The sequence below is a fragment of the Felis catus genome, chromosome C1, assembly GCF_018350175.1.
Source record: "Felis catus isolate Fca126 chromosome C1, F.catus_Fca126_mat1.0, whole genome shotgun sequence".
NCBI classification, from domain to species: Eukaryota; Metazoa; Chordata; class Mammalia; order Carnivora; family Felidae; genus Felis; species Felis catus.
The window spans coordinates 149563932-149577425 of NC_058375.1; the positions used below are offsets into that span (position 1 = coordinate 149563932).

The window sequence follows — 13494 nt, forward strand, 5'->3', positions numbered from 1 at the left end:
ATTACTCTGTAGCACGAAAGGATGTGGTAAGCAGCTGAATCCAGTCCTGTTCATGGCTGAATGGTGCAGAAAATCTGGATTCTTAATATGACTTTGCAAACCAATAAGCAAGGAATTTCTGATGCTTGCAGCATGTGCATTGTACTTGAAAAAAGAGTCCCAGAGAACAAAGTTAAGGGTGTGTCTGCCCTTCCTGGCTCTCTCTGCATGCACATTGCATTTTAGCCCAAATCATCTGAGATTTGGTGTTGGTCTCTTAATCTGACAGCACCTAACAAAGCCTGTAGCCACCTTCTATTAATCAACCTTCTATTAATCAACCAAAAGGTAAAATGTATTTTAAAATATCGCCTTATCCTGTCTCGGAACTTCTGTCTCTTTCTCTGCCCTAGCACTGTCCTTGATTTTCAGCGTTCTTTATTTCTCCTGCAGCTTCTGAACCTGGATAATCACCACCTCCACAGGCCCATGGGATCCCACTTCCTAAATCTTTTTACTTGTCCTCTCCCCCTTTCTCTCTAATCTTCCCAAATCACCACTTCCCATTCCATGGGGCACATAATACTCTTTCTCACATGCGGGAAACATGAAACTCTGCTAATCAGCTCCTCTGGCTTGGCTCCAGTTTTGTGGGGATTCAAATTGCCTGTTACCAACCCCTGTGTGAAGTGGATTAACCCTTTTAGATTGTCTTTGCCACTCCCTGCTTCCCCTGGTTCCCTCCTGCCCCTTCCTCTAACTGTAGCTGACCCTTACAGAAAAATCTCATCTCTTCTGAAGTTTTTCGCTGTATCTCTCTGTATGTTACCAATGAGTTTTTCAACTGAATTGAAAACATTTTTTTTTTTCTTTTTAGCTTTTAGTCTATTCCTCCATCATTTTGTCTTTAACTCAAAAGTACCTAACAGACGTTGCTGGTATAAAAATCCTTATTCACAGCAGCTCTGTTATCATCTTATATATGGTGTTGAAAATATACCACCTCAGTAACTGGGGAGCCTCACTACAAAGAGCAAGTTAAGGCAAGACACAGTAAGAACATAGTTAAACTTTCCTCAAAAAATCCTGCATTTGGGGGCACCTGGGTGGCTCAGTCGGTTAAGCATCCGACTTTGGCTCAGGTCATGATCTCCCGGTTTGTGAGTTTGAGCCCCACGTCGGGCTCTGTGCTGACAGCTCAGAGCCTGGAACCTGCTTCAGATTCTGTGTCTCCCCCTCTCTCTGACCCTTCCCATGCTCATGCTCTGTTTCTCTTGGTCTCTCAATAATAAATACATGTTAAAAAAAAAAAAAAAAAGGCCTGCATGTTGAAGCCCTGGGGATATGATTCAAAGACTAGGTCATCAGAACAAACAGAAACAGAAAACAACTCCACCAACAATCAAAACAACCCTGGAAATGATGTGGCATTACTGAATCAGAAGAATTTCCATCTTAGGTGCTTTAAGAATACACCCATTTAGGGGAAAAAAATACATTTACTTAACTGGGAGACAGAAATTAACACAAAAACAAAAGCAACTTTTAATGGTAGATATACTGTTAGTCCCTGTACTGGTTTGCTAGGGCTGTGATAACAAAGTACCACAAACTGAGTGACTTAATAGAAATTTATTGGCTCATAGATTTGGAGGCTAGAAGTAAAAAATCAAAGTGTCAGCAGGAATGGCTCCCTCTGAGTCTGTGAGAGAAGGATCTGGTCCAAGCTCCCTCCGTCTTATAGATGGGTGTCTTCTCCCTGTGCCTCTTCATATCATCTACTCTCTGGGCATTTTTCTGTGTCCCAATTTCCCCTTCTTATGAGGTTACCAGTCATATTAAATTAGGGTCTACTCTAATCACCTCATTTTAACTTAATTACCTCCGTAAAGGCCCTGTCTGCAAATAATGTCTCATTCTGAGGTAATGGGGGTTAGGACTTCAACATACAAATTTTCAAAATATACAATTAAAACCATAGTAGTCCCCATGCTTCTGATTCAGGCTGACTACCTACTTTGCAGGGCCAAGAGTAAAATAACAATGTGGGGCCTTGCCTGGGGCAAGGAAGTCAAGTCAATCTCCACTTCCCATGAGTTCAGGAGGGATTGCAACATCTGTGCCAGAAAGTGCTGGAATCACACTCAGTCCTTGGACTGGGAATAGATGACAGGCTCCCCACTCAGTCCTCGCCGGGTGCTGTCAGCCCAGTGGGGACAGCTGCTGCCTTGCCCTTCCCTGAGATGATACTGGCTGTTCACTACCAATCCCTGGGCCTCCTGTCACCCAAACACCATCTGGTTGGCACAGTGGGTGGAGGGTAGGAGTGTGCAGGCAGCTTAGAACCCATCCAGGGGATCTAGGGAGCTGACACAGGTGGAACTGAGCCTAAGCTGAGGCTTCTAGCTTCTGGCTCATGGTCTACTGTCCTATGAGACTTCAGGCCCAAAGCACAAATTCAAAGGTTAAAATTATTAAGAATTCCAAGACCCAAAGCCACAGAACATTGAACTCCAAGTATGTTGCCCTGCTGAACATGGGGCTCTGTGTCTTCACTGGCTACTTGCCTATGAAGCCCACCCTGTTCTTACTTGAAAAACGCTGACACCATGGGGGAAAGACTTTGGCAAACTACAGAGCATTTCTTTTAGGGTAGAACTGCTTGAAGCTAAAGTGCCATCTGTACAATGGGTGTAATAATAGCACTGGCTTCATAGGATCCTGATAAGGATTACCGCAGTCACTATGATCACTTTCTAAATGCTAAGAAAAGCAAAGCAAATCTTGATGTTGAGCATGGATAGTGCCAAATAAGACAATGTTGTCAGTTAGATAACCACTTTGAATTTCCTCTTTATGTTTTCATAATTAAAAGGAAGTTCTCAAGAACAGAATGCCAAAAGCCAGAAATAGTAAAACATTTTTACTAGCATATTTCTTGTTTTGTGTGTGTGTGTGTGTGTGTGTGTGTGTGTGTGTGTGTGTGTGTGTGTTTAGTTTATTACCTGGGAGGCTGAATATGTTTTTAGGTGAATCATTTACTTTTTTTTTTCCTAATTAAGTTTTCATTTAAATTCCAGTTAGTTAACATACTGTGTAATATTAGTTTCTGGTGTACAATTTAGTGATTCGATACTTATATTCAACACCCAGTGCTCATCACGACATGGGCCCTGCTGAATCCTCATCACCTACTTCACCCATACCCCCACCCGCCTCCTCTCTAGTAACCATCAGTTTGTACTCTATAATTAAGAATCTGTTTCTTGCCTCTCTCTTTCTCCCTGTGCTTATTTGTTTTGTTCCTTAAATTCTACATATGAATGAAATCATACAGTATTTGTCTTTCTCTGACTCACTTATTTCGCTTTGCATGCTAACATATTTCTTTGGAACTGTGGTAGCCTGGAAAGTATCATAAATTTAAAAATCACATAGCCACACATGAAAGCAGAAACTTCTTGTTTGTTTTGTTTAGCTCTGTATCACAGACTGAATTTACAGAAATTTTAATAATATTCCTCCATTTTTCTTGAATAGCTTTATAAAATATTTTTCCCTAAATGACTTAATACAGTATTTATAAGGCATTCATTCTTTTGTTTCTTTTATGAACTGTATGTCCTTTCACTCTGAATAATTAAAGAAATATAATTTATGTTCCTAGCTTTGTATTGGAACATCTCCTGAAAGCCTAAAAGGCTTTCAAAGATAATTTCTTCTTCTTTTTTTTTTAATGTTTATTTATTTATTTCTGAAAGAGAGAGAGAGAGAGCATACACAAGGGAGGGGCAGAAAGAGAGGGAGAGACTGACTCCCAAGCAGGCTCCACTCTGTCAGCATAGAGCCTGACTCAGGGTTCAAACTCACAAACTGTGAGATCATGACCAGAGCAAAAACCAAGAGTCAAGTCGGACACTTAAACTGACTGAGCCACCCAGGTGCCTCAAGGATAATTTCTAAACGAAAATGGAGGCAAGCATCTATAAATGTCTCAACTATATTACTTTGATAGATCATATGAAGATTCATTGCATAGGGATGAGTTTAGAAGAGGGAAAACAAAGGAATCATTTCTTCAGAAAACTGGATATAAATAAGCAAATTGTTAGATAAAAGACGGGGAAATGAGGAGATATCTGAGCTCTCCACAACTCAACTGTTCTGGTCATTGGCTTGGAACTTGCATTGTGTGATATCAGTTACTGTGAAACCAAGAATGGGAAGAGGTTGTTAGAAGCTTACTGAGAAAAAGTAAAGCACCAGGAAAACTGGAAGTCTATGCTGACTCTCAAAGACTCGTAAGGAAAACAGCCAGTCAGAGAAGCTAGAATGAGAAAAGTATGAAGTGGAAAAGATTCTGAGAGAAGACAGTGGAGATGGGTAAACAGAGTCAGAGGGTTGGAGTGACTGATGGCTGGGAAGGACAGCTAAACCAGTATCTGATCAGGCTTTTATGTAAATTCCAAATCTCCAGATTAGGAGAATGGCTCATTGCCCAGGGGTGTAGGAATTGCCTAGAACATTTGCCTAGAATAGTTGGGTAATAGTAAGGGTATTAGTACCTACCTCACTATGGTGAAGGTTCAGTGTGTTAATGTATGTAAAATAGCACACAGTAGTTACCCTCCAAATGTAAGATACTATTAGGAGTTGTCAAGGGGGCCATTGTTACCTTTGTATCAGAAATTAAAGCTATGGGGGAAATCTCAGGGTCACAGTGTCTCCCCACTGCTGTCTCTAGGTGGTGGCTCTTCTCATCATCCTCTTTCAGAAGCCTCTCTCACATGGCACTCCATCTTCCCTTCCTCAACACCAGGGTGCACCCCCGAATCTCTTCCTTGCATTTGCTATGACTTTGATGCCAGTGGGCTCCCTGTTGTCCTCTCCACCTCAATGCTTTTAATTTCCATACAGATGCTCCAACACTCTGACCCAGTGTTTTCTCCACAGATCATGGCTCATTAATGGGTCATGATATCAGCGTAGTGTGTCATAACCCACATTACAAAATGAAATGGAATGGAACTGACTAGATGAGTAGCAGCACGTTGTATTAGGTAATGGTATTTTTTTTTTAATTAAACTTTTGTTTCAGACACATATGTCTGTACTGCCATGGATGCTGGGTTCCTCAACTTCCTCTGCTCCAAGAACTTTCTCTCACCTGTTCTCCACTTTAGCGACTGCTCCTACAACCACACCATGGACCTGGTCATACCAAGAATGGATCCATCTCCAAAACTTGTTATTCCCATTGTATAACCACTGCCCCTCCTATTCTTCCATTTCTCCCGTGTCTTTTGCTAAGCTTATGAATTTTATTTTTCTTCCTTTTTAGCCTGTATTTCTTGAATCCAAACTTTTTCATCCTCAGCATTCTTGCTGCCACTGGCTTAGCTCAGGTCATCAATGTCTTCCTTCATGGGCAATCACTTTAACCTCTCAGATGGTGTCTCTGCTACCCTCCAGAATTACCCTCTTCAAGTCCCAAACTGACCATGTCATTCCTAAACGTAAAAGTGCGACCTGATTCCCTTTGTCCAGACTCATGAGGCTCTTCTCAGCAGAGAATTTACTCAACCAACTCACCCAACCAGAATTTATTTTCTTTCAGCAGAGTGCCTCTAACCAAACTCTTCATTTCCTCATCTCTTGCATGCATCCAAATACAGATATGTCACAGCTTCTTGTCCTGCTACACCCCTATTCTGGGGATCTGCTCTATCCACAGCCCTTGAAGGGCAGATCCCTGTGTGCATCTCACACCACTATCACATCCTACTAGCCATGGGAAGGCCTCTAATTCAAGAGCAGAACACAGGGACTGGCCAGCATGCTATGATGAATGTGGCCAGATTCCTCTCCTAGAAAATTAGGCAACTCTTCCAAAAAAGCTGTGGGAGCTATACGTGAAAGGTCCTGCAGGTTGAAGCAGAAGAAAACAGTCCACAGAAAGAGAACCAAACAGGACAAGCAGCTCCTGAGAGAGAAACAGAGAAAGTAGTTGCTTCATTTCAGCGGTCAGTTCTCAGTTGCCAGAGGCCTGAGCCTCACACTTGCCTGAGTGACCTTCAGTGGGCCCTTTTTCCTCCATCCAAAAAAGCCCAAGAAAGAACTTTTAGCTTACTGCCTTTGCACACATTCTGTACTTTTCTCCAGAATGCTCTATCTCCTTTTTCCCATGTGGCAACTACCTACTTATCCTTTAGGAAAATAAATGCCCTGTTGTGAGTCTGCAGCTCCTCAAGCCAGTCCTTTCGCTGTATCCCTTTAGAATTTTGCTCCTTCCTTATTATTTTAACATCTACTGCACTGTTTTATAATTGTTTGTGTTTCTGTATCTGTCTCTGGACTCTCAGCCTCTTGGGGACATATCCTACTCATATTTTTATCTCTCCAGTCTGGAGGTGAGTAGCAGATTCCATTGGTTCCCTACCCACACCGCCTACCCTGACATTGCTCCATGCAGGCCAAAGACCAGGAGATTAGTCCCCCAGGAAGGACCTTCCATTAGTAAGGAGTGGAGGGTGGAGGAGAAATACCTCGGTTTCCGTCCCCTCACTGGGTCCACTGCATTCTCCACAGTCACTCAGAAGAGCTCCTGTGAAATCGAGCCCCAGTTGCCTATAATGGTTTTCTTCCCTTCCCTGTCTCACTTCCTCACTCCTTCATCATGTCTTCTACAATCATCTCCCAAATAAACTACTTACATTGAGATAAATACATGCTTCAGGGATTGCTTCCAGGTGAACCCAAACCAGGAAGGGAGATAAAGCATACAGTGCTTGACAAATAGTGAATGAGCAGGTGAAGCCTTCAGCACCTTACCCCTCTTCCTGTTGGCACAGGATTTCAAGAGTTGACCCTACCCCTCTATCCCAGTTCCCATCCTTCTTCCAAATAGGCTCCATGGTCATGAACTTTGACCTCAGGCTCAACAGCACCCCCACTTCCCCTGGTCACCGGTCATTTGGAATAGCCTACCCTGACCGTCCTCAAGGACTAACACAGCTGTGGGCCCCCTCCAGTCCTTGGGAAGATAAGTGCTGCCAACAAAACTCTCCTATTATTAGGTTGGTTGGGGCCATTTCACATAATTTTCAATTCTCGACATAGCTTTAAAATTCTTTTATTGCCCCCATTCATTTCCTTTAGCAACCTCTACAGAGACTATGTCCACCTTTCCCCAGAGTGCCTACTCCCTTCTTCATTCTCCCACCTGCCCTCCCAGTGTTGGGGGTACTTGAGTGAATGAAGTTACCAAGTCACAGCACTTACTAGAAGAGCTCAGATTCTAGAACCACAGTGAAGCCCCTGTTACAGCCAACACAGACATGCCAAGTACAGTGCCATGTGCAGGGCAGTATATAATCGTTAAAGGACTATCAACCTGTCAAAGTAGTCTGGATTGGCCAGAGGATGATGGTGTTGTGGTGATATTGAAAGCAAAGGAAAACACTTGAGTGAGTACTGTTATTACCTCCATTTTTATATATGAGGAAACTGAGGCACAGAGAGGTTAAGTAATTTGCCCAAGGTGACAATGGTACAGACAGGATTTGGACCCATACCGTTTGGCATAGAGACCATGAACTTAACTATTATATGACACTATATCTACTGATTTTTGAACACAAAATTCTTGATAAATGATTGAAAAGTCAATACAATAGCCTCCCAAGGCTGAGATGCTTATAATACATATCAGATCAACCAGTAATACATATTAAACAACTCAGATGAAAAAGTACTACATGTACAATCTGCCTTGCATTATTACATACCCCTTATTAGTGAATATAAAACTGAAATGCATGCATATTTCTCCTGGCTGCTTTGTGGATACCAATCATAGCTAGAAGTAGTCAGTGTGGTTGGTGCATGTGTGGAACACAACAGTAAACTGAGGCACCTCCAAAACATGATTTAAAAATGGTGTAAAAGCTTCCACATCTGAAAAATGGAAAGCTGGAGTAGACAATGTCTCAGGTCCCTTCCAATGCTAAAATTTTGTTTTTCCATCTTTGTATAAACAGGAAACACTTGATTTCAAACCGATCCCGATTATACTTGAAATGTCACTGATGTGGGGGATTGAAGTCAGGGAGGGGAGCCTGTGCAAGGTTTGGTACATTCATTGCCACACAGTCTCTAAGACCCACATTCCATGAACACCAGTAGCAGCGTTTTCATATCTGAAGAATCTCTCTGCCAACTATGTCAAAGGCCTTCAGATATGCAAACTGTCACTTGGAGTGTCCAGGAGGTAGCAGATAGTTTTAACTTCAGAGTGTCCTTGACCACTAAAAAGAAGGCGCTGATTAGAAACTATCTCAGGCCAGGATTTGGGTCTGCTACATATAGTAGGGATTAGCTCATTATGCTAACGCTGGCTCAGAGGATCACCAGTGCATTTTCTCTGTGTGGCTTGGGTCCAGCTTCTGTCCTATGGGCTACTGCCCTGTTCTAGATACCTATCACTAGGCACATTTTAAACGTAAAGTAATAAGCACTGTATGGTAAACTCTTCGTGGAGATGGGTCATACCTGGGGTCAGATGTACATCCACAGGACCATTTCTTTTGAACTTCCCAAGAGGGTTAAGAGGTCTCTGATCTTTGGCCATTTTAGAATAAGAATTACTCAATCTGTCCCAGATAAAGCCTTGTGGGAGTACGAGAGAATACAGTCCAGGTGAGATTATCTCAAAAACGTATGCAAAGTATGTTGAGAAAGAAAAAAACAAAAACAAAAAACACAGGCATTGACCACACCTTGTTTTATCTCCTTTCCAAATTTATTGCCAAAGGCAGAGAGGATGGAGGCTGTCTGGAGGCTTCTCCTGGTTTATTTATCGCCCTGCCTGCCTCCTTTCACACAGGGGCTTCCACTTTTGGACGCTAGCTTCCCTCTGCCTCAGAAGCACCCATGCAGTTATTCTCCAGAGTAGGCCTCCTGCAGGACAACCTCTCCTCATGACTCTTTACACATCTTTTATGAGTCGTATGTGTATTAGGTGCTGAATAAATGTTTGGTGAATTGATCCAGTGTGCACTTGTGCTGGCGGGGCGGTGGGGGGGGGGGGGGGGTGGTGACTTTGAAGGAACTCTGGCTCACTGGCACACCAAATGCCTTACAAACTATCTCATTTAATCCTTGGTGGTCCTCTGGATATCACAGACCCCATTTCTCTGATGAGAGGAACTGAGAAGCCAAGAGGGTTATTTGCTCAGCTTACACGGTCCATGGGGGCTACAGAGGCTCCACTTCCCCATTTGGTCTGCAAGGTATTAATAGAAAAGACTTTAGTATTCTTTTCCCCAGACGCAGAGGGGTAGAGGCCTTGGCTTAGGGCCACTGGGCAAGTGGTGGCACACATCCAGAAAGCTTGCTTTGGGAGGGGATGAAATGAGACATCTTTCTGCCATCATTTATCTGAGAGGTGATCCTTCCAAATAAACAACTCTCGGAGACTATATTTTGAAACATCTGCTAACCCTCTGTGCCCGGCCTGTCCCGGGCCAGAGCGGAGTCAAGTTTTGCCTGAGAGCCCAGGCCAGGCCCCTCGCCTCGCCGCCCGCTAGCGCCAGGAGGATGCGGGGGCTAGAGGAGGGGGGTGTGGGGCGGCGAGAGTGGGGTGCAAAGCCCGTCCGGCTGCAGGACTGGCCCATCCACACGGCTTTCTCGGGACTACCGAGACGCGGCTACCGTGTAAATCCGGCCGCCTTAGCTCCTTAGCAGCTCACGCCTCCCTGCCCCCAGCTTCACCCCTCCCTCCTCTGCCTTAACCACCCCACCCCCCGATGTGCCGATCTGGTCCCATCGGCTCTGGGGACACTCACCCTGCCACTCGAGGACCGAGTCGGGGGTAAGTGCCGTCGCCGCGCCCTCGGTGAAGCTCCGTGGCGCCCCCAGCAGAAGCAGCAGCGGCAGCGACCGCAGCAACAGCATCCCTAACCACTGGACTCGCCGGGCGCCCGGGGTGACGGTCGCGGCGGCCAGCTCCACAGCGGGAGCCCGGGGATGCGGCGCTGGGGGCGGGACCGCAACCCCCACCCTCCAAGTGCTCCACCCCTCCGGGGGCCTCGCTGCCCCTGCGTCCCGGCGACCCAGTCGGTCGTCCCTGCCGCGATCATATGCGGGAGCTCGGGGCTCTGGGCCGGAGACAGGGAAGTTGAGGAGGTTTTCCCCGCCCTACCCACTCGGGCTAGGGCAAGGAGGAGGAAGAGGAGGTGGACCATCTGCCCATCCCAGAAATTCCTGCCTTTGGGGTGGGGAGAGAGGAGGGGTGAGGCTACCCCGTGCACGCTCCTCCTGCTTCCAGCAGCCTCTCTCTTTCCTGGGGGAGGCCGAATAGGAGTTGGGGGTGAGCAGTTGAGAATCCCTGGGACAGGAAGTCTGACATCTGGGTTTGCAAACCTCCCGGATTCTGGTAAACGCCACGGGTTTGGCAGCTAGCAGCTTAGAATAAATCGAGCTGTGCTGTGAACCCAGGCCCTTTGGGAGCACGCTGGACCTCCTCTCCTCTGGAATGTTAACCATTGGAGGTCTCTGGGGTGCGCCCGGCTCTTCCCTCCAAGTACCCCAAGGTTCTTCCATTGTTGAGCTCCTTTCCTTTTTAAAATGCCATCCCCCACTTTCCTTCTCCTTGGATCCCCTAGCCCAGCAAAATAGCTGGGTTATCCCACTTTATAGCTGAGAAAAACCGTCGGGAAAGGCAAAATTATTTGCTCTAGGTCACCCCTTAATCTAGCTAAATTAGTAAGTAGGAAAAGCCTAGAATGTAGTTCTTCTAACTGTAGTCTTTCAAATAACCAGCAGAACACTAGAAACATTTAATATCCGTGAGAACAAGCTAACGTAAGATGGTTCCAAAATAGGACCTTGACCTTCCTCATTAAAAAATAAGAAGGGGGGGGGGGGGGTGGGAGGGAGCTTAAAAAAAAAAAAAAAAAAGGAAGGTGGTGGGATCTTGGAGGTCCTTTCTCCGCTGTCTATTGACAAAGACCAAACCAATATTTCTGAGTAACGGTGTCTGCTATAGACTGAACTGTATCCCCCTCCCCCAGTTCATATGTTGAAGCCCCACATCTCAATGCGATTGTATTTGGAGATAGGGCTTTTAAGAGTTAATTAAGTTTAATGAGGTCTTAAGGGTGGGGTCCTAGATAGGATCAGTGGTCTTAGAAGAAGAGGGAGCCATCTCTCCACCTGTAGTGACATAGGAAAGGCCACTTGAGGACACAGCAAGAATGTAACCATGTGCAAGCCAGGAAGAGAATCCTCATCAAAAAATGAAATTTTGGACCTTGATCTTGGACTCTCTAGCCTCCAGAACTGTGAGAAATAAGTATCTCTTGTTTAAACCACCCAGTCTATGACGCAACTTTTGTTCTTGTGGCGCAACTAGACTAATAAACTGTTTTAGCCTGGTTCCCCAGAAAGCAGAACCTGGGATGAGATCCCTGGCAGGAAATGGGATTAAAGACCAGAGTGAAATAGGGAACTGCAGTGGCAACATGTGTTCAGTCCTGCAGGAACCTCAGAAGGTCTCCAATCTGTTTGTCCTGGGGAAAAGAAGAAAGCATTTAACTGTAGGCTCACCATTCCCTCTGGTTGTGGTGATTCTGGGGTTATTAATTCCCCTGCACAGTTCCTTGGCAGTGGTGAGCTTTAAGCACAGTCCTATGCTGAGGCATCTAAGAGGCCCAGGGGCGGGCAGCAGCAGGTGCATGGCATGGCTAGAGGTGAGGCGCTGTCAGATTGCCCCACAAGGAACCTGGAGGAAGCCTAGGCAGGGCTGGCTGCTGCAGAGGCAGTTGGGTTGAGGTGAGGCTGAGAGAATGTGAGAGGTTCCAATGTGTGTACTGAGTCAATAGCATATCATTATATGTAAAAGTTAGCATCTCTGCCTGAAACATGCAGAAAAGGGATGCTTTCAGCATACTGACTATAGAGACTTTTATCATGAAGTATTTCTTCTGTGGCCTCAGGACTACATTGTGTGCTATGGGAATATCTCCAAAGTAGATGATTCAGGCCTGAGTGGGCTGGCATCTCCTGCAGCAGTCAAGTGCAATCCACATGCATAGTCAGGTATCAAAGTGCAACACCGATGTCAATCTTTGGTGAAGGGCAGTGCAGGGAGATTGAACGGAAGAGAGACCAGGAGGAGCTAGAGCGATTGTACAGGGTTTGATGTATTCACATAGGGTGGAGCAAGAGGCTATGCCAGGACTGAAAGAAGTAGTGAGAGAACATACGAAGATTTGAGTGAGAAATGCTTGCATTAGCAACAGTGAGTAGGTGGGCCTGGGTGGGGCAAAGGGCAGCTCCCGGGGCACCGTGGCAAATGAGGTCAGTCACTGGGACATTGGGCTACCCCCCACTGGCTGTGGGATCCAGGTGGGAGAGTGACCCGCCATGGGCTTCATTTATACTCTCTGTGTGATGAAAAAAGGAGAAAGCCTTCCCTGACCCAATGCAGACAATATTCCAAAGTAGCAGAGCTATGAATGGGAGCAGGCTACAGAGAGGAAATAAGCCATATTTCATCTAAGGGCAATTAGTGTAATGAAGAATGGTGATGACAGCTTCCTGGCCTACCAACACCACATTTCCTATTCAACAATTAGAAGACTCAGAAAAGAGCTAGTTTTTCATCTCTTCCTGAAGTATTGTGGCTTTGAGGTGGAAATCTGTGGCAAAGAGCTTTTTAGCCTTGAGAAAAGTATTCTTTCCCATAGTCAAGTCTTGCGTGTGGTTTAGATCTATGAGGCAGGGTAATGTAATGGTTAAAAGGTGCTCTGCCACTTACCAGAAGGTTACTTCGCCTTCTTTAGCTTCAGTTTTCTTCTGTGTACAATGCAGATGGTCATGTTTGCCTCATGGTGTTGCTGTATTTAATGAGCTAAGTATGTACAGTGCTTAGCACAGAGTCTGGCATCCTGAGAATGTTCGTTTGTGGGAGAGTCAATCCTGTTGTAATGATATAAAATCCTGTGTCCTGACCCCAGCTAGGAATGGGGTGGCTGGAGCTCTGTGCCTGCAGGCCTTTGTACATCTTCCCATTGCTCAATTTATCATTTAGAATTAGAATTAGTTACTTGAGGGGCGCTGGGTGGCTCAGTCAGTTAAGCATCTGACTTTAGCTCAAGTCATGATCTACCGGTTCGTGGGTTTGAGCCCCATGTTGGACTCTGTGCTGACAGCTCGGAGTCTGGAGCCTGCTTCGGATTCTGTGTCTCCCTCTCTCTCTGGCCCTCCTCCACCCACACTCTGTCTCCTCTCTCTCAAAAATAAACAAACTTTAAAAAATTTTTTTAAAAAGAAAGAATTAGTTATTTGATTATATCTCTCACTTGAATGTGAGTTCCTTGGGGGGTTGACTATATTTTCCTTCTCTGTGAATCTGCAGGGCAGCACATGTCCTGGCATTTAGTAAGTTCTCAAAAAGTTTTCACTGAATGAGTGAATGAATGAAGGGAAGTAGGAATGAGATTGAAAGGAATA

General features: G+C 45.3%; 1 protein-coding gene across 4 annotated transcripts in view; it reads right to left on the reverse strand.

Annotated features, from left to right (window-relative positions):
* Positions 1 to 10367, reverse strand: part of PLA2R1 (phospholipase A2 receptor 1) — a 119019-nt gene extending 108652 nt beyond the window's left edge. For 2 of the 4 annotated variants that reach the window (XM_045033854.1, XM_019838149.3), the window contains exon 1: positions 9825 to 10367. In XM_045033854.1, coding sequence (XP_044889789.1) covers positions 9825 to 9933 — 109 coding nt within the window. In that variant the 5' untranslated portion in view covers positions 9934 to 10367. The remainder of the gene's footprint in view (positions 1 to 9824) is intronic. The other 2 variants (XM_006935305.5, XM_045033855.1) reach the window with 2 other exon arrangements.
* Between the last annotated feature and the right edge of the window lie 3127 nt (positions 10368 to 13494).